We start from the raw sequence: 20,862 nt of genomic DNA on the forward strand, positions 1-20,862 counted from the left end.
CCAACCACCAGTACCTGCAAAAAAAATACCAACTGGAATATGGAGGCATCAGGATTTTTCCTTGAACTTCCCTCATTATGGAGCTGCGGGTATCTGCAGTATTTGGTTCCCGAAACACGGAGTTCCCATGGAATCTTGCCAACCGCAAACATTTCAAATATATAGACACCCAGTGTAATCCAAGATGGTTTGGCTTTCATGGATCCAACCGACGTTTCTTAACAAAAATGTTCTATAGACATTAAATGTTGGGCAATTTACCTATTTTCCTCACCTTTCCAAGAGGGACAGCACTGTAATCTGGGGGATCTCCAGATAACAATGGTAAACCCATGTGTGTACTTGGCCAATCACCATCCACATGTATGCCTCCCAAATGTTAAATGGAGACATCACGTTTTTTCTTTAAAATGATGTTCTTAATGGCAATTTGGGTAGCTGCAGTATTTGGGCCCAGGGTTGAACATCACTGACATTTTTGTAAAGTAGACACCCAGATAGGTCCAGGATGGTGTGTTTACATGGATCCTGCCTCACACAGTTTCCTGAGCAGAGGAAGTTGGGGGACTGGGAGCTGGATTAAAGGCCCAGTGCCAATGCTCCTTAGCTTATATCACAAACACATTTATCCATGTAACAAACACGCATTTAAGGCTACTGTTCCTGGAGAGGGAGAGAATATATAGGCAGTTTGTATGAGTCTGGAACAAGGACAGTCCAGTTATTAAAGAACAGTTGGAGACCTCCCTCATCAGTTTTAACTCACATCTTTACACTTAAGAAACCACTCCACTTATACTCTACCTTACACTCATCATATGGCATTTCAATAAAATATCTGCGTTAAAGTGACCCTTCGGTGGACCTGTTGGGCATTGCAGCGCCGGCCCAATGAGGTGCAAATGCCCTATGATGAAGCATGACATCCCCCTGGGGTTGTGTGAGGGCAACAGGAGACATTCTTGCTGACTGCCCCCTTGTCATTGCTCCAGTCTCATACAACCTGCCTATATAGTCTCTCCCTCTCCAGGAACAGTAGCCCTAAATTTGTGTCCGTTACATGGATGCCTCCAGATGCTGACAACCAGACCATCCTGTATATATCACATTTTGGATAAAATTACAGTTTTCTCTCACATGTCTTTTGGGAAAGTTTTGGAATTTGCAGTGATAAACAGATGCCCTACTACTAGTGACCACACCCTTCCCCTAATTAATCAGTATCCTGCTTGAGTGGGTGGGCCAATGTTTTGTTAATGAGGTCTGCATATGGTTACAGTTTTGGTCCTTTCCTATGACGTGGATTAGATCCATAAACACAAGGGGCGAGAATTTCAGCCAGGAGAGGTGTAAGAACGCAGGGTGTTGAGACCCAGGCCAAACTGCTGCAGAGATCCCCCTGAAAAGAGAGGGACAATAGTGTGCATTTGGCATGTTTTTGAGGTTTGTAGGGCATGCTGGGCCAGAACACATTAAAACAAGTCACACAAACTCTGTGTTGCTAGTTTTTAGAAATGCCCATGCTTGGTAGGTTTTCCTAGGTGCCAGCTGACCCACTGCCTGAATACTGTAACCATTCCCCATTGCAAGTGAGAGGAAATTTTGATTTCTTTGGGAGTATTGTTGACATATCGGCTGGCAAAGAAGGGTAAACTACCATTAAGCCTTCACCCTAGGACAAGAAATACTGCCTGTGCCAAATGCTCCAGTGATCTACCCTATTACTTTTCGCATATTTATTACTGGTAGTTTGGTAGGTTAAGCTCCTCTGTGTTGGCAGATTAGGGCTTTTACCCACTAGCTGCCCTTCCTCAGGTGTGCTCAGGATCCCTACCAGTCTATCAGGGAAAAGGTGAAAAACAGAATGGGGGGCAAGTGTTGCTCATCCTGGAACTGGACTGCAGACCCTAGGCACCAGGGATTGCTTTAAAAGTGTGGGATGTCAGTTCGTCTTGACCTTGGGGTCTATCCCCAGACACCAGTTAGTCTTTATGTTGCCCCATAGTGGCAAAAGGAGAAGAGTTTCTCCCTCTCTGTTGACTCATACAACAAAACTATGCTCAGAAGAATCCAAACTTCTACTGCTTGTTCTATTGTATGTCTACAATATTTAGATTCTAGTCCCGGGTGGCAGAGGGCTGTTTGGTCTCCAGAAGTGGGGAATGTGGCCTGATGCCAAGACAGACCAACCCCCACTCTTTTTAATAAGAAATGTGGACCTGAATTTGACATACCATGCACTTTCCATAGTGCACTGGGTAGGAAAAGAGACCACAGTCCTCACTGCAGGAGTGAACTGTGATATTTAATGCTAGCACTTAGGAGAGCGCTCATGGCAACATGTTGAAACCCCTGCTCTGTTTGTCACTGGAGGCAATCTGCCCTCTTCCGAAGGGACGCACTCAGGGACCAACTGTGCACCAACTCTATGTCCTCCAGGAGTAGTAGAGTCTGCATGGGCTTTAGGGGTGAACTGTACACCCAAATACCATGAGGGGATAGCCCCAAACTCATTCTGTGAATAAATAAATAAATACATCTATTGTGATAGGAGATGCAGGCTCCCATCAGTTTTTTAAAATTTTAAATAAATGTCAATCAATGGTGTTGAGTGTACTTTCTGCCCCCCCAAAAATGACAGACTGGGGTTAATCCCGCAGCCTGCCCCCCAGGGATGCAAAAGACTGTATACGGTGACGTCATTCAAGAGACCAAGATGGTTCACACCCCAACCAACCCTATTCTATTATTTTTTAATTAATTACCTTGGTGTCTGGTGGTCTTTCTCTACCAGGGAGAGCAGATTGGGGGTAAACAAAAAGACTTGTGTTACATTTGGTTGGTGTGCAGAGCATTGCCCATGCTTGTAGGGACACTTCATTGACCTTTCATAGTCCTGGTGGTCCTGCAGCTGGGATGCACCAGGAATCAGTACCATTGGAAAGGGTACATTCTCATTTGCGACAAGACCTCTTCCATTATGCTTATGATATAGGTCCCTGTTACACGATCACACTGAAGGCAGCCAGAGCCTCAAGGCACATGTCATGCTGCACATCACAGCAAATAAAAAATGCTTCTCAGGCTGCAAGGAGTTTCTGAAGAAGTAAACACAAGTGAGATTTTTGATGGAGGCACATGAGGTTTATAGTACATACACTGATAAAGATGCCTAATAAGCTGATAAAACAATTTCTGTGGATGTGTGATAGAGGGGCTTAAAACGTTTCTTAGATGTTTCTAGGATTTTTTTAAATAGACATGTACAAGTAAGTATCTTCATATATAAGTGCAGGTTGTTTGATAGATGTATGAGGTTTGTTTGAAAACATCATGCAGGAGGAGTGTTCATTTTGTACAGTGTATTCTTTATAAGGTGATTGTTTTATGAGATATAATAAATGAATTGCCACCCAGGCCGCACACTGTAGAATGCATATATATTTCCAGTCAAATGTCAACACAACTTCTTTGGTGTCACCTGCGAAGAAGTGAATGAAATGTTTTTAAATATAAAACTTATTCATGAAACTTTGTGATAGTGTTTCATAATGGATGATTGTGAATTATTATTGAAAAGTACCCAGTTGAGATGTGATCTTGCAATATCCACAGAACATTTCTAAAACACATATAAGGGCATATTTATTTTATTTCACATAATGCAATGCTCCAAGCAAGTTGCTGCACTGTGTTGAGTGGGTGGGAGAGAGCTGACTAGTGCCATATTTACCAGGACACTGTTCACCTCCCTCTATGCACTGGTACGGCTATGGCTGCCTGGCACTAATGCAGGTGCCCTTGTACCATGGTGCAATTATCTCTGCATCACAGGCAGACATTTTGTTTGTGTACGAATAAATACTTTCTTGCACAAAAACAATCCCTAGATGCATATTCCTCTTTCTACATAGAAAGAAAAAGTACCAAGGAGAAATGAAAGTATGTCTCCTTGTTACGCCTCTGTTGGGTATGCACACCATAAGGGATCAAACACAGGTTTACAACTCTTTGTAAATCTGGGTGTGTGTCAAAATACGCGGGTGGATGCATTTGAACACCCAAGCAAGTAACACACTGCCCAACACAAAGCAATGCAAGACAGCACTATGTGCTGCCTTGATGTGAATTTGTCTTGACTAAGCCACGCAATGTCACTCAACTTGACTTTACGTAGCTTAGTAAATGCCAAAATAGATTGTGCATTTTGGCTTCACCACAAAAGTGATGCAACCTTGACACAACATTTTACTAAATCTGACCTTAGTGTTCAGTGCCAGTTTCAAGTTAGCTCTTGCAGTTCAGCAGGGAAATGCTTTTGAATTTGATACAACACACCGGTATTGAGTCTTACTTGTCAAGTAGGTGGGAAAGGTGATGAGCATTTCTTGAAGGAGATAATGGTAATTTCCAAAAAGTCTGTTTTCCTAAACAATATACCGAGAAAAAAAGATGGTCAATTTAGCAATGAAGTAAAGACATGATTTAGGTAGAATTTGTGACAAAAGAGTGGAAACAATCCAAAAGAAGAATTGTCATGACACCATAACCAGTCAAAACCATCATCACCATGCCACTAGTACCATGCAGGATGCCTTTCTTTATCAATGATGGCACAAAATGTTTCCTAACGCTGCTGCCGCCATCTTTAATTTCGACCACATGGCTGACCACAAGGAAATGGCATCCCTCCTTTCCAACCAGACAGAAACAGATCATAGAACTAGCAAAACTCCCATTTTATTGTAAGTTGACTGAATGCTCATGATCTGTTGTAGGTATATTCTCGTTAAGTCCTCATTCACACAACAGCCATCAGCCTCTGTGTAACCCAGAGACACCAAAAGAAGAAAGAAAGCAACATTTAGAACACAACACCTCCATTTCAGCCTCAGGATAGTTATCAAACAAAGCTGGACAAACAACTTGCTAGATGAGCTCCACACCCACATTCATAGACACTTAGGGGGGGATTTACTAAGATTTTGTGCCGTGTTTGCATCACAGAAGGGAGGCAAAACGGCATGAACTCTTTTTTTCGTTCAATAACTTTCCAGCACTGAACTTGTTTAGGTCTGCAAATAACGTAATTGTGCTACTTCGCATTACTTTGCACCACGGGGCGTGCCAAGGGTGGTGCATGGGCGTTCCGATGCAACCACCCAAGGTTTCTCACGCTAAGCTCACTTTACTAAAAACAGTAGATAGTGTTTAGTGTGAGAAAACTGCGCTCTTTTCAACTAGGCGTAAGGAAGGAGAAATGCATACATTTCTCCTTTCTTTTCCGACTTTGCATGTGTGCTGCGCTTCCCCTCGTGTCTAGTATAGTATTCTGTACAGCAAGAGTACCCTTCCAGTACAATCCATATGCTACACTCATGAACACACACTAGTGCTGCGGCGCTATAGTGTGTGCATGGTGCACAGCAGCTGAAATCAGAGCAGGCGCAATGGATAGGGAGGAGGGAGCCATATCTTTGAAGTTTTGGCGCTCCCCTGCTCCCTCCCAGTTGCGCAACGCACCATCACAGGGGGCTGCACTGCATTGCCCGACTTTTTTGTAAATCTCCCGTTGAAATTGGTGGCTTTTCTAGAACATACAGGATTGAAAAAATGGTTCCCTTTATAAATCAGCATCACTTATGGAATCGAATAGAATCCTATCGGAATTGTTGTGAAACCCATGTATGTGTGGTATGAAGGAGAGCTGGGGATACCATACAATGAGATATATCACCTCTTGGCTCAGTCACAGTGGCTACTGATATGGATAGATAATGGGCCAAGCCCTAAGGTGAGCAAGTTTAGGGGGATAATCCTGCAGAACATAAAGCTAACCTGAACACATCCTAAAACTTTGAGAACAGTAGGAAACTACTGATTATGATCATTAAAAAAACTAAATACTGTAACACTATATGCTCCAGAAATCCCACTTCAGTGCCTACACAAATTTCAAGAGAATGAAAATGATGGATTGTCACAGTCAGAAGTTGGATTTATTCCAGTTGGGGAGGTTTACATAAACAGGACACTGCATTTATTTGAATCAACGAGAGATGACTGTGGTTTAAGAGTTGGGCAATTCAAATCATATACCATAATGGCATTGCGGCAAGATGACACGGGCAGAGGGGGAAAATTAGCCACTTAAATTGGAGATAATAGCAATATTACTAATATACAGTCCCTACAAATAACACTAACCCCAGTGTTTCAGGTAGATAGTTCTCAGTTAGCGTAGGACACTAACTGAGAAAGAAGGGGTTAACACAGTAGAATAAACATAAGGATTCATGAGAAACCACAAATTAAATTCAGTTAATTCAAATATCTGTTAATTCAAATATCTGCATCACCCCTACCTTTCCACAAACTTCATCATTGGTGTTACCACCACGCTCAAGTAGGGGAATTTCACTCGCAGAGATTCAACCACAGTTGGGTATTTCTGATACATCTTTTAAATGGATTGAAGCAGGGATCCTGATGATTTTTAGAATAATGTCTCAGGATATACCCAAAGGATTTAATTTTCATTCATTGGGTAACCTGGCCAAGATTAAATAGTGATTTCTTTGAATGTCTACTGAAAGCCATGTTTCAGCCATCTTTCCTGCCCTGAGGGATCATTGTATTTCTTCATGGTTTAAAAGATCCCAATCTAGTGAATTTAGAATCTCATCCAATCATAATAGAGGCATAAGGCTCTCATACCAGAATTTCCAGCAGATGTTAACCTTGTTGGGGATTTTTTCTGCTTCCATCACTTGGAAGGTGTTAGACCTGTCAGCCCTAGGGTGGTCTTTCCCTGTGATTTTTTTGCCCTTGCCTCATTTTTCCCACCTACTTTTTGTTGGCTTTAGGACTCTGGGCACCCTCCCATTGCTAATCAATGCCAGGGTGCAGGTGCTCTCTTCCCCCAACATGGCTGCCACTGACCACTGCTACTGCAGCGTGGTCTGTATAGGCGCACTCTAGTAACCGGGGGCCTTATTTATGAAGGCCTTGCTTCGGTTTTGCGCCGCCGGTGCGTCACTTTTTGTGACGCACCAGCGGTGTAAAAAATGCGCCTCGTTGCGCCATATTTAACAAGCATTTACAATGCAATGGTTTCGCCTTTGGAAAAGTTAGAGCTATTGGCATTGCTCATGACATTTCTTTTTTATTTTTTACTTCTAAATAAATGGCATTGTTGTTTACATTGCAATAGGTCTCACATTTGTTGGAGTTGGAGCTACTGGCATTGTAAATGGCAATGTTTTTTATTCATGCTTTGTTAGCAGTGGAGTGATATTTTTTTTTAAGTGCCCACTATACCATATTATAAGCTTTTATAGCAACTATACAGTAAAGCTATAGCTATTTTAACGTAAAAGGGTGTAAATGGATGAATACAAATACCAAAAAGAATCTTAAACTGTATGGTGGAATGTATAGCAGGTGACAGACTACCGATCACAACATACGTACTTTAAGTAATTGTGGAAACCATATGTAATAAAAAAATCGGTAGTATGGGGTGTCAATGACGCTTATGCAAATGATGCTCAGCTGGTGAAATGGTCAGCTCTGTTTGCAGATGCAAAGTGGTGAAAGGTGAAGTATTCAGCTCTGTCTGCAGGCACAAAGGGATGAATGGTGAAGTGGTCACTCTTCAGCTGTGAACATGCTCTTTACTGTTGCTCATGGGCATCAAGAGAATCTGCCAGGTCTGAGTCATTTCAGACACCTTATGTGAGGGCTGGGGTTTGTAAATGCACCTACATTAAACACCACTAAGAGATGAAGCGATTTCTGTGACATCACGTGATTTTTCTCCAAAATGTTTTTTTCACTTTCACTTTTTGGGTTTTCCGGGATGCTCTGGCATAAGATTCCCGGTTCCACCATGATTCGTTTTGTACAATAAGAAAACACAATAACTAAAAATACTCTCAAACTACGGTTTAACAGAGACACCTTTTCTGTGTAAAAAGCACCTCACCATGGACCAAGCAGGGGCACGTGCCCCTAATCCACAGCAGGATTGAGACACTTCTCTGACAGGAGTTGTGCCAACCCACCTGCAGCCAACGCCATGGGTCACAGGAACATGAGATAGAGAGAAGGGGAGGAGATAGAGAGAAGGGGACGAGAGAGAGAGGGGGGAGAGAGAGAAGGGGGGATGAGAGAGAGAAGGGGGGATGAGAGAGAGAAGGGGGGATGAGAGAGAGAAGGGGGGAGAGAGAGAGAGAAGGGGGGAGAGAGAGAGAAGGGGGGAGAGAGAGAGAGAAGGGGGGGTACATGGAGAGAGAAATGGGAAATAGGAGAGAGAAATGGGTGACAGAGAAATGGGGGACAGAGAGAGAAATGGGGGACAGAGAGAGAAATGGGGGACAGAGAGAGAAATGGGGGACAGAGAGAGAAATGGGGGACAGAGAGAGAAATGGGGGACAGAGAGAAATAGGGGACAGAGAGAAATAGGGGACAGAGAGAGAAAAGGGGGACAGAGAGAGAAATGGGGGACAGAGAGAGAACGGGGGAAGAGTCTGGAAGGGTGAAAACGAAAGGGAGAGAAGGCGATAGTTCGGGGGTACAGGAAAGGGGCAGGAGGTGGACAGGCAATATACATTTTAAAAACAAGCGGTAGATTTGGAAGAGGAAAGCAAAAGAAAGATAGGGCGAGTACAATGTATCAATGGAGGATGTGAGAGGATGGGAGGGAGAAAGGAAAGGAGGGGGCATACTAAGTGGAGCGGGGTGTGTGAGGACAACGGTGAGCGGGCAGGAGGGACGGCGAATGGAGGAGGTTGAGCTGGTCAGGGTGCGAGGAGAAGAACGAGAGGGAAAGGCAGAGCGAGGAACCAACGAGGAAATAGAGGGGAAACGCGAGAGGGGACGGCTGGGGCATAGGGGAGAGTGATGGCAGAAGAGAGCCACCCACACACACACACACACACACCCAGAGCCCCCCCCCCCACACACACACACACACACACCCAGAGCAGTCACATACACACACACTCTGGAGCAGTCACACACACACACACACTGGAGCAGTCACACACACACACACACTCTGGAGCAGTCACACACACACACACACTCTGGATCAGTCACACACACACACTGGAGCAGTCACACACACACACTGGAGCAGTCACATACACACACACACACTCTGGGGCAGTCACATACACACACACTCTGAGGCAGTCACATACACACACACCCTGGGGCAGTCACACACACACACACACCCTGGAGCAGTCACACACACACACACACCCTGGAGCAGTCACACACGCACGCACACACCCTGGAGCAGTCACACACGCACACACACACTGGAGCAGTGACATACACATACTGGAGCAGTCACACACACACACACACACACACTGGAGCAGTCACATACACACACACTCTGGAGCAGTCACATACACACACACCCTGGAGCCCCGGTGTGTCTAAGACGACAACGTACGTTTATCAAGCATCTCAACAAAGCATCAAGGGAACCCTGTTTTGCAAGACTATTTCACCTCAGTTATCATACCACAAATGAGCGTTTTTAAAAAAGAGACCATATTCCATATTTTTAATTGTACACCATGCACCCATAATGACATTTATCCCATATTCAGGTTTAACCATGCTCATTCTTGCGCCTCAAGTTCCTGCTGAATGACTTGTGCAGAGGTGGTCATGGTGCAGTCAATGAGGAGAAAGGTCACAGTTCAAACCCTCTAATCAATACCACTGTCGAGAAGGCTGCACAGATTTACCAGCCCTGGATTTAAAGGTATCCTGGCAACAGCATCACCCCACGCCTGGGCGCTGACACAGCAGTGACGGATTCACAGGGAGAGGACCCCCGAACGGTCACGAACTATCCCCGCGCGTGCCGAGCAAGAGGGCGGCGCACATGTTGACAAAGACAAAAGAAGCCTTGGCAAAGCCAGAATGTTTGGTTTGCATTTTGAGTGCCGGCTAAAACAATAAGAGCGCCTGATGCACAGGAAAAAACAAACTAACCGATTTTTATATACGATGCATCTACGGAATATATACTTTAATGTGCCATGATTTCAGAGTTCTTTTGAGATATAAAATATTCCTTCATGCGCTGCAATGCAATCATTCCATAGCAGGCTGAATACTATACAAATAAGAAAATAACATGGGGTGAGAGAAATACTGTTCAGGGCAGAGCAAACACCGGCACTATGTGTGTATGTATGTATTAAAGAATTGGTAAACATCGGTCTTCAGATAGCTGCTGTCGTGACAAACCTAAAGATAATAGCAACTGGTGGGAGTGCTGCCTGCCTGGGAGAGTCCCAGGTGGCCTCATCTGTGGAAAAAAAAGTCCTCTGCCTGGATGCTTGTAAAAATAAGCCTGATGTTTCTCAAAGCGACAAACCAAAATACCTTCTTCCTACTGAGTAACCAGTCCCACATTGCAGGCGAGATCTCCCACCAAGGACGGAGGAGAGACAACCAGCGGAAGGCCAAGCACCGGACCAGCCTCGTGTTGGCTCGTGCGGGCTTGGTTCAACAGGTTTACTATGAGTCATGAGGCGAACACCCCAAGTGCAGTCCTGCGGTGTAAGCGGATGTGAATTTTGGAAAAGGTGATGGACAGAGTTTCTGAATGATGCAGAATACTCCTACCCAGTCAAGAGATCAGGGCTTGATCCATCACCGTTTTTTAGCTCACTGCACCATCCCAGCTTCAGAACCTGGCTATATGCAAATTAGTCTGTTCCTGTCCCAGTGCATGATGGGAACAGGGCAAACCAAACTACCAAGCCAATTCTTATACTGGGAAGGAGACAAGCTACTGGGGACCGGTTTCTGGCATTTCAGCCTCGTCGGCCCGGCTTGCTTGAATCCTGATGGTGCAATGAGCTAGGGACTCACGTCTGAGTATACCCTCCCACACATAGTGTGGATAAAATCAATTTTGGAAAAGGTGATGGACAGAGTTTCTGAATGATGCAGAATACTCCTACCCAGTCAAGAGATCAGGGCTTGATCCATCACCGTTTTTTAGCTCACTGCACCATCCCAGCTTCAGAACCTGGCTATATGCAAATTAGTCTGTTCCTGTCCCAGTGCATGATGGGAACAGGGCAAACCAAACTACCAAGCCAATTCTTATACTGGGAAGGAGACAAGCTACCGGGGACCGGTTTCTGGCATTTCAGCCTCGTCGGCCCGGCTTGCTTGAATCCTGATGGTGCAATGAGCTAGGGACTCACGTCTGAGTATACCCTCCCACACATAGTGTGGATAAAATCAATTTTGGAAAAGGTGATGGACAGAGTTTCTGAATGATGCAGAATACTCCTACCCAGTCAAGAGATCAGGGCTTGATCCATCACCGTTTTTTAGCTCACTGCACCATCCCAGCTTCAGAACCTGGCTATATGCAAATTAGTCTGTTCCTGTCCCAGTGCATGATGGGAACAGGGCAAACCAAACTACCAAGCCAATTCTTATACTGGGAAGGAGACAAGCTACCGGGGACCGGTTTCTGGCATTTCAGCCTCGTCGGCCCGGCTTGCTTGAATCCTGATGGTGCAATGAGCTAGGGACTCACGTCTGAGTATACCCTCCCACACATAGTGTGGATAAAATCAATTTTGGAAAAGGTGATGGACAGAGTTTCTGAATGATGCAGAATACTCCTACCCAGTCAAGAGATCAGGGCTTGATCCATCACCGTTTTTTAGCTCACTGCACCATCCCAGCTTCAGAACCTGGCTATATGCAAATTAGTCTGTTCCTGTCCCAGTGCATGATGGGAACAGGGCAAACCAAACTACCAAGCCAATTCTTATACTGGGAAGGAGACAAGCTACCGGGGACCGGTTTCTGGCATTTCAGCCTCGTCGGCCCGGCTTGCTTGAATCCTGATGGTGCAATGAGCTAGGGACTCACGTCTGAGTATACCCTCCCACACATAGTGTGGATAAAATCAATTTTGGAAAAGGTGATGGACAGAGTTTCTGAATGATGCAGAATACTCCTACCCAGTCAAGAGATCAGGGCTTGATCCATCACCGTTTTTAGCTCACTGCACATCCCAGCTTCAGAACCTGGCTATATGCAAATTAGTCTGTTCCTGTCCCAGTGCATGATGGGGACAGGGCAAACCAAACTACCAAGCCAATTCTTATACTGGGAAGGAGACAAGCTACCGGGGACCGGTTTCTGGCATTTCAGCCTCGTCGGCCCGGCTTGCTTGAATCCTGATGGTGCAATGAGCTAGGGACTCACATCTGAGTATACCCTCCCACACATAGTGTGGATAAAATCAATTTTGGAAAAGGTGATGGACAGAGTTTCTGAATGATGCAGAATACTCCTACCCAGTCAAGAGATCAGGGCTTGATCCATCACCGTTTTTTAGCTCACTGCACCATCCCAGCTTCAGAACCTGGCTATATGCAAATTAGTCTGTTCCTGTCCCAGTGCATGATGGGAACAGGGCAAACCAAACTACCAAGCCAATTCTTATACTGGGAAGGAGACAAGCTACCGGGGACCGGTTTCTGGCATTTCAGCCTCATCGGCCCGGCTTGCTTGAATCCTGATGGTGCAATGAGCTAGGGACTCACGTCTGAGTATACCCTCCCACACATAGTGTGGATAAAATCAATTTTGGAAAAGGTGATGGACAGAGTTTCTGAATGATGCAGAATACTCCTACCCAGTCAAGAGATCAGGGCTTGATCCATCACCGTTTTTTAGCTCACTGCACCATCCCAGCTTCAGAACCTGGCTATATGCAAATTAGTCTGTTCCTGTCCCAGTGCATGATGGGAACAGGGCAAACCAAACTACCAAGCCAATTCTTATACTGGGAAGGAGACAAGCTACCGGGGACCGGTTTCTGGCAAGCGGATGTGACCAGCTCCACCGCGGGAAACAGCACACCGACACACAGCTAATCACACAACACATTGAACACCCGAACTTGACTTAATAATACAAAGTAGTGCTGAAGGTTGGCTTAGAGCACTGCTCGCTGTAGGAGCGGTTCTGGAGAATTCGGATTGTCCAATTGGACCTCTTCATCAGTTGCTACTCCACAGCACGTGAGCTCTAAGGAGCTGAAAAACGTTGATAAAGTTAGGAATGCCACTGGTTGCAACCACAACCTCATTCTATACAAATGACCCATACATATCGATTCACATCATGACCAACACCCCGGACACCATTTATGAGCCAGCTAACTCATTCACATTCAGTGCCCCCCCATGACTCCGTGGTTCGCAGACATACCGTCGGAAACATGTCTCTGGTGGGCGGAGGGCAGTGGCGTGGGAAGTTGCAGCATAGCGCTGGCGGTACACGGACGGGGGGGGGGCGCAAACGGACAGCAGGAGGGGGGGCGGGAACGGGCGCAAGAAAAATAAAACAGCACTCACCTGGAGTGCGTGAAGTGCGTGAGGGAAAAACAAGGCTCTCCACAAATCGCATGTAAACTTTTCATCAAAGCTTCAGTTAATTATCCTTTTCGTTATTAACCAGTAATATTGTTGGAGTTAATATTAACAATTAATCACTAGCGTGATTTAGAATTGTTAGTAGTATGCTGGATTAATATTACAACAAGCCCAGTTTAACTACCATAGGGTTGAGCACGCATGTTTGCTGGCATAGCGCTTAGTGTCGAGCATGTCCAGTATCGAAGCGCCGCGCCGGAAGGAGATGCCAAGCCTGTCCGTGCGTTTTGCAGCCCAGAGCACTCTGCCTCAGGCGGGAGACGGGCACAGGGCCCTCTCCAGGCACTGCCCAGGGCCCCCACCGAGAGGAGCCAGGCTGTGTCAACACAGCCCGCGGCCCGGCCCAGCCCAGAGAATTCAGGAGGGGGGTTTTACTGAGGGGAAGAAACCACAGAGAGATGGACGCACGCCTGTGGTCACGACCAGTGCTAGACTGCTCTCCGAGTCTCCGTGAACGAATATCGAGTTGTGGAGAGTGAAGGGGGAGGGGGGGCGGGAACGGGCACAGGGGGAGGGGGGCGGAACGGACAGCGGTAGCGGGAAGAAAAGAATTAAAAACAAGTCAGGTCCCGGGCCGGCCAGCCAATCACAGCGCGGCCCGGGGAATGACGTCACGGGGGTGTCCCGGGCCGGCAGCCAATCACAGCGCGGCCCGGGACAAAGGGGCGGGGCTTAAAAACAGCCAGAGAAATGCCCCGAATCGCGTTTTCAAGAGAAAGCGCGATTGACAGCCTCTGTCTCCCAATGGCTAGCCTCCATTTATGGAGCTAGCCAATGAGAGGCAGAGGCGGTGCTGACATCCCTACTGAAAACAAAAGTTTTCGAACTGGGAGGGGCACTGTCGTGCCCCTCGCCAGGTCGAAACCTAAAAAGTGACGCATCTAGGTAGATGCGTCACTTTTTAAACCCCTGAGACACATTATACCTGCATCAGGTATAATGTATGCAGAGGGGGCGTTCCCCCGCAAAAAGCCTCGTAATAGTGACGCAGTGAAATCTATGAGATTTCACTGCGTCACTTTTAGGACGCTGTTGCGTCAAAATCAAAATGTATGTTTTTGCAGGCAACCAAAGTATCACCAGATGCATTTCGGCTGTCCTGCAACCTTGTCCACTGATACTGAGGCAGCAGCATTTTATGTGCTCATATATACCACAGTGCAAGTAACCTTACAGCAACAAAGGAACCAGACTCACATACTGTTTATTCCTCGCAGTTGTTTGTTGAAAAAAGCATATTTGATCAATGCTAGATAAAACTAAACTACTACTATATTTTCATACATATATACGCATATGTATGTGTGTGTGTTCATGTGTATGATTATATAAGTATATATTTATATATAGTATTAAATATTAGTGGAATGTATGTAATATACATTGTGAGAATGTTATATACAAATATTTAAGATTTACAACTTGAACTATATATTAGAAAAAAACTATTTTTGTACCTTTTTTGATGACATTAGTGGTAAATGGTATTTTATTCCTGATATTTCTATACTTACCATTGTAAGTATAAGGACACAATATTTTGGGAAACTATGTTTTTGACATGATATTCATGTCAAACAATATTGTTTAGCTCAATATAGTGTCAGTGATCCATTGTGTCAAGGGCACATGGTCAGCTGGGCAATAGCAGAGGTAAATTCAGAGATTTTAATCCAGTGAAGAATGTGATGGCAGCACTGTGGGATAGATTATTGATTTTACTCAATTACACCTATGCTATCTTTTCCTGGAATGACTACCCAATTCTAATTAGTGAGAAAATGTGCTAAAATACAAAGTAATTTTAAGTTGAATAAAGTAGGATGCTCAAGGGTATTTGGACATTTTACCCAAAAAAGAGCTGTCATCTATTCTCATGAGGGGAATCAGAGAGGATCAATTGTCTTGCTGACATTAGGGCCCATGGCTTTGTTTCTATTTTACTGCCTCCTTTATTAACAATTTAATAGCTGTAGCATTGAGCCCTTCAGGCTCTTTAGTTCCTCTACCCCTTAGATGTGTTACGTTTCCTCCTGTTTGCTATTGCCTCACTCCACAAAGCCCTTTTAAAGAAAAGCCATCCAGATACTGTGTGGGTAGTTTTTCCTAGATTGAACCGGACAGCAATATTCATGGATCTTTTTTTGACATGAGATCATCTCAGCAGCAAATGTGTTGTATCAGGCTCATGCAGACGCTTTCTGCATGCACACTCTCTCTGCCAGAATCTCCAAGCAGGTCCTGAGCAGATTTCTGACCATTTAGAATGCCACCGCTAGACTCATGATAGGCCGTCACTGCTTGACCACCATCTCATCTCACCTCAGGGGGCTTCACTGGCTCCCCAGTCACCGACGCAGCCAGTTCAAGCTCTTCTTGCACAACAACAAAGCCCCACACCACATTAGACCCATATACCTCAACAACAGCATACACTTTAACAATCCACCCAGACACCTTAGCTCTGTCTCACTCTCGATTGCACACACTCACTGCATTCACAAAAACAGTTCAGAATGTCATGTATGATAAGAAATCAGCACCCATCCAAAAAGTATTATCTTTATAGTTTCAAATGTCCACAGTGTATATAAAAGTGCAGAATCTTGTGAAAAAAAGGTCCGAATTCTTGCAGATTTTCTTATTCAAGTTCTTTATTGTAGTGTTTAATCACAAGAAAAATCCAAGAACACAAATGGATTTCCTTCTTAGCCAGCCAACGCGTTTCGCCTCTACAATGAGACTTCTTCAGGGCTTCAATGTAAATTGGTAATCATAAATCAGTACATCATGGTAGATTTTGCTCAAAAACAGCATATTGTGGTAATTTATCTTTGTTCTGACGAAAAGTGTTCAAGAAGACAGAACCCATACACAGTCAGGATTCCCTGTCTAATAGATAATTGTATTTCTCACACTGTTTTTGCTGTCTTACCGTCGATGTGGCACTACCGCTCGTCCCCATACCTTTTTTAAGACTATTAAGAGTAAGCACAGCAAAAACAGTGTGAGAAATACAACTATCTAATAGACAGGGAATCCTGACTGTGTATGGTTTCTGTCTTCTTGAACACTTTTCGTCAGAACAAAGAGAAATTACCACAATATGCTGTTTTTGACGAAATCTACCATGATGAACTGATTTATGATTACCAATTTACATTGAAGCCCTGAAGAAGTCTCATTGTAGAGACGAAACGCGTTGGCTGGCTAAGAAGGAAATCCATTTGTGTTCTTGGATTTTTCTTGTTTTGAAACACTACAATAAAGAACTTGAATAAGAAAATCTGCAAGAATTCGGACCTTTTTTTCACAAGATTGTGCACTTTTATATACACTGTGGACATTTGAAACTATAAAGACAATACTTTTTGGATGAGTGCTGATTTCTTATCATACATTGCAATTTTTGGGCTTTGCCCTTGAAGGAACAAACAGGTTTGTGTTCCTTGGAATCACAAGCACCATCACTTCTAATTACAAGCCACAGGTGAAAGCAGGTGCAATTTGTTTTGTCTCAACCCTTGTTGTTTTTTACATTAATAGTTCAGAATGTCACTTGTCCTCATACTGCGCACCAAAAAAATGAAACACCCTCCCACAATATATCAGAACCTCCTCCTCGCTACTTGGCTCTTGGAATAATTTGGAAGGGATCACACTCTTACAATCCTGCTCAGCGCCTGAACACCCTCTACTTCTAGAGCACTGTACAAATCAACATATCACAACGCAATATTCAATTTAGTGGTCATATTAGGGTTCGGTGTGAAGTTTGGGGTACCGTTTATTATGTTGAGCATTGGTTTCAAGGTTTTACCTTCAAACCTTTCTACTGGATCATCTGTCTTCTCTAGGTAGCAGAATTTTGCTCGGTATAAAGGAAGCCTCCAATTTTTGCTCTCCAAAAAGTTCTTTGCAGACTTTGGGGCCTTTTTATCCAAACATCTTTCAATTCTTTGATCTGTTTAGCTGCTTCTCATGCTTCTTTCACACTTGTAGAAGAGAAATTGCCCTAGCTTGCTATCAAGCCCTAATATGGGTAGTTACTGGTTCAAGTTCCTTATTGATGATCTGCTAAGTATAAACCTTTTTTTACACTTTTGTCCACCACATATTATTATTCAATGTGGATTTATTTTAATCCACAGTCTTTGGCTTGTTATAGTTATGTGTTAGCATTAGTGCTTAACAAGTCTCCCCTTGTCACAAGGCTGCCCGAGAAGCAAATTATTGCAAATGTTAATTTATTTATTAATAATGTTTAACTATGTGTAAAGAAGGGCACATAAAAGAACAAAATGAGGCATATTTGTTCCTATATATACTGTGAAAGTACAAACAACTATATACAAATGCAAAGAGATAATTTAATTAATGATTGACTATCAAACTGATCATTGGAAGTGCTAGAAATCCATTTTGTTTTAAAATACATTATTTAAAAGTGTCACAAAGAGTACATTAATATGTGGGTACTGATTAACATGTTCAAGTCCTAGTTAGTTATAATTTTTGTCCTTACCCAATAAAGCACAAATGCACAGTTGCAGGCCATTAGGTTGGTAATGATGATGTATTTGATGACACAGAAGGAAGAATCTAGAGCACAACGCCCTTCTCTGTAAGTGAAAATCAAGACGTTTCGTCAATATGTTAGGACACATTTCGATAATTCCATTGAAACATTTTTCATTGGTTTTTACCAAATGATAATTATTTTTTAAATAACCATCAATGGGGCTTCAAAGGACATTATATCAATGTATGGATGTCCACCATCTATATAATTACCGTACATATCCAGAACAATAACCCTTCTGTAATGATAAAAAAGCATAATGGGTTGTTCTAAGGCACATCAGTACTGCTTTAGATGTGTTCATTTATAGATCAACTTATGGAGGTAAATGAATGTGAGAAGAATTATCGGGTGGTTATCTTGAGGGAAACATTAGCCTGTTGCATTTGACCATGTGCCCTTGTGCTCTGTAAAAAGAGACACACCTCACTTACTATTTTGAGGGTAAGATGTGCCATACAATGTGTAAAAGTGATTTCTAACTTATTATCTAACTTATCCCATACCCATTGATTCCAGAATCCCAGCTACATGTTACATTCGGGGAGTTTATCGGTGTTTCAATGGGCCATTATCACCAATTTGGTGTTCATTAAAATCTATTTGACCATTTCACTGGGTATTTGTGGATGCTTGCTTCCCTCAGTAGAATGTAGTACAGGTCATTTATGATTGAGAAACATAATATTTCTTTAATTAATCACCCAGCCATCTCTTAGATTGTAAGTCATTGCAAAGTGTATAAAGCATCAACCTTGTTAATCAACATCCCCATGCAAAAATATTTTCTTATGTCTGATAAATCGTTGTTTATTCTAAATAGCAAGTAGAACCAACTCAAAAGGACTTCTCTATATTGTACACAAATTAATGAAACATGGATTCTGGCGCACAGCTTGCCACATGAATCTGAATTTATCTATGTGTTGAGCTCCTTTACCCACAGTACCTCAAGGGGAAGTGATAAATCTAACCAAGGAAAGCTTTGAAGAGACATTTGAACTTTTCGATTGTGTGGGTTGGATCTATTGTAAACATTCATGTTCATTAGCTACTGACTGATCAAAGGGAAAGCCTCCCTTTTACTTGGACTGTATCAAAAATCTTCAGATAGTCCTGCTTTTCTTGCCTGAGATGAATGTTTAATTCAGGGAATATCTACCTTAGGTACCTTGATTACCAACTTCTAGAAGAGAAATATCACCTGGATAGAAATATTCATTTTGACATCTGCTTTCCTACCAACCATGAAACAATTTCGAAGATACGTCTCTAGATATATAAACAATAAAGGATAGGGAAAGACATTCAGTTCTCCCACATTTCTTACAATCATGCCCCCCAGGGCCTGTAAGCCTTTCCTGATCCAAACATATTGAGGTAGATGTTGGAAAATGAGGCATTAGTTGTGCTGCCTGCAAAAATAATGGGTCTACATCTGTCCTCCACTGTAAACCAAATACCTCATTTCAGCCCTTGACTCTCATAGGGTAACGCTTCAGAGAGGTCCAAGTCCTACTCAAGGGAGGTGGTGTGGGCTAGGAATCACCATTCATAGATACACAATGATAATACTCAAAAAAAGATTGTCCAGGCTGTGCTTTTTCTTTTGAAAAAAGGAAAAGTACATTTATCACAAGGACATTACTCAATACAATGCAACAATTTACAAATGTACACAAGCTTATGGCTGAGATACCCGCCACCCCCTCTCAACACAATCCCCAAGGATGGGAAACCGGAAACGGTTCTGAACTTTTGGAAGGCGGGAGGGAGTGACCCTCCCGGCCGTATTTATTAAAATATGAAACAAAATCAAAACATTAAAATAACAGTTTCATATTATGTACAATTTCATTTCCACATTACGATGTTTGGCTAACCTTAACATATTTCTAATACAAAGGTTCTCCTAGCCGAACTAACATCCTACAAAACATTTAACTTGAAATTGTACATCCTAACTTTTAAGGGCCAACGGCAAGGTCGTAACCGGTGTCAGATCCCTAACCAGAAATACCCCCCCCACTTGGGAGGGGCGACCGCACAGAGGCGTACCTCAAGTGCATCTACCAATTTCCCTTGACTTGACGGGGGCCCCAATGAACTCGTCGCCATTTAAAGGTCGTCCGAGGACTCGTGTGAGGTGTCTAGAAGGTAGCGTAAACCCCCTCCCCACCCCACACAACTTACCACATCTGCCGTCGCAGGTGTCCTGGCCCTGGGAAATTCCCCAGGAGGGGCCCGTAGCCCCTCCTATCCAGGAAGGGACCTTGACCGCCTTTCCTTTCCTTTCGGCGGCCCATCCTTAGAAGGGACCGCCTCTCCGTTGAGGGGCCAATGGCCACCTCCCCCGAGCGCGACCATCCGTGATGGGTGACGCCCCCCCATAGGGATCTTCCAATTACTGCTCACCAATCATGACCTTACCGCCCGACCAAAATAAATACGACAATTTAACTAAAATCACTAAATTATAAAACAACCATAACTATTACAAGTATGATTACTGATCAACACTAGTGCAGAATTACTTTATTTGAAAAAACATACTGTAAATGACCATCCTTTATTGCATACTCAAAATATCACGACAATCATCACAACCTGCAAGAAATAGAGTTACCACATCAAAACTTTATTTAAAACAACTGGCTGTCCTCAGGGGCTGGTGGGTGGGTCAAAATTGTCTCTTCGTTCCATCTCGAGCTCACGTGCAGCGGGGAGGTGCAGCTTCAGAGCACAGGAACAAGAGGATGCTTCCTTGGCTTGTTG

The 20,862-nt window shown here is 43.7% G+C and overlaps 1 protein-coding gene across 1 annotated transcript in view; it reads right to left on the reverse strand.

Moving 5' to 3' along the window:
• Positions 1 to 20,862, reverse strand: part of LOC147684251 (putative cation-transporting ATPase 13A5) — a 256,436-nt gene that overhangs the window by 8,406 nt on the left and 227,168 nt on the right. The window contains exon 23 of the mRNA XM_086942616.1: positions 18,031 to 18,127. Coding sequence (XP_086798742.1) covers positions 18,031 to 18,127 — 97 coding nt within the window. The remainder of the gene's footprint in view (positions 1 to 18,030; positions 18,128 to 20,862) is intronic.

Source organism: Lissotriton vulgaris, chromosome 11 (assembly GCF_964263255.1).
Source record: "Lissotriton vulgaris chromosome 11, aLisVul1.2, whole genome shotgun sequence".
Classification (NCBI taxonomy): Eukaryota; Metazoa; Chordata; class Amphibia; order Caudata; family Salamandridae; genus Lissotriton; species Lissotriton vulgaris.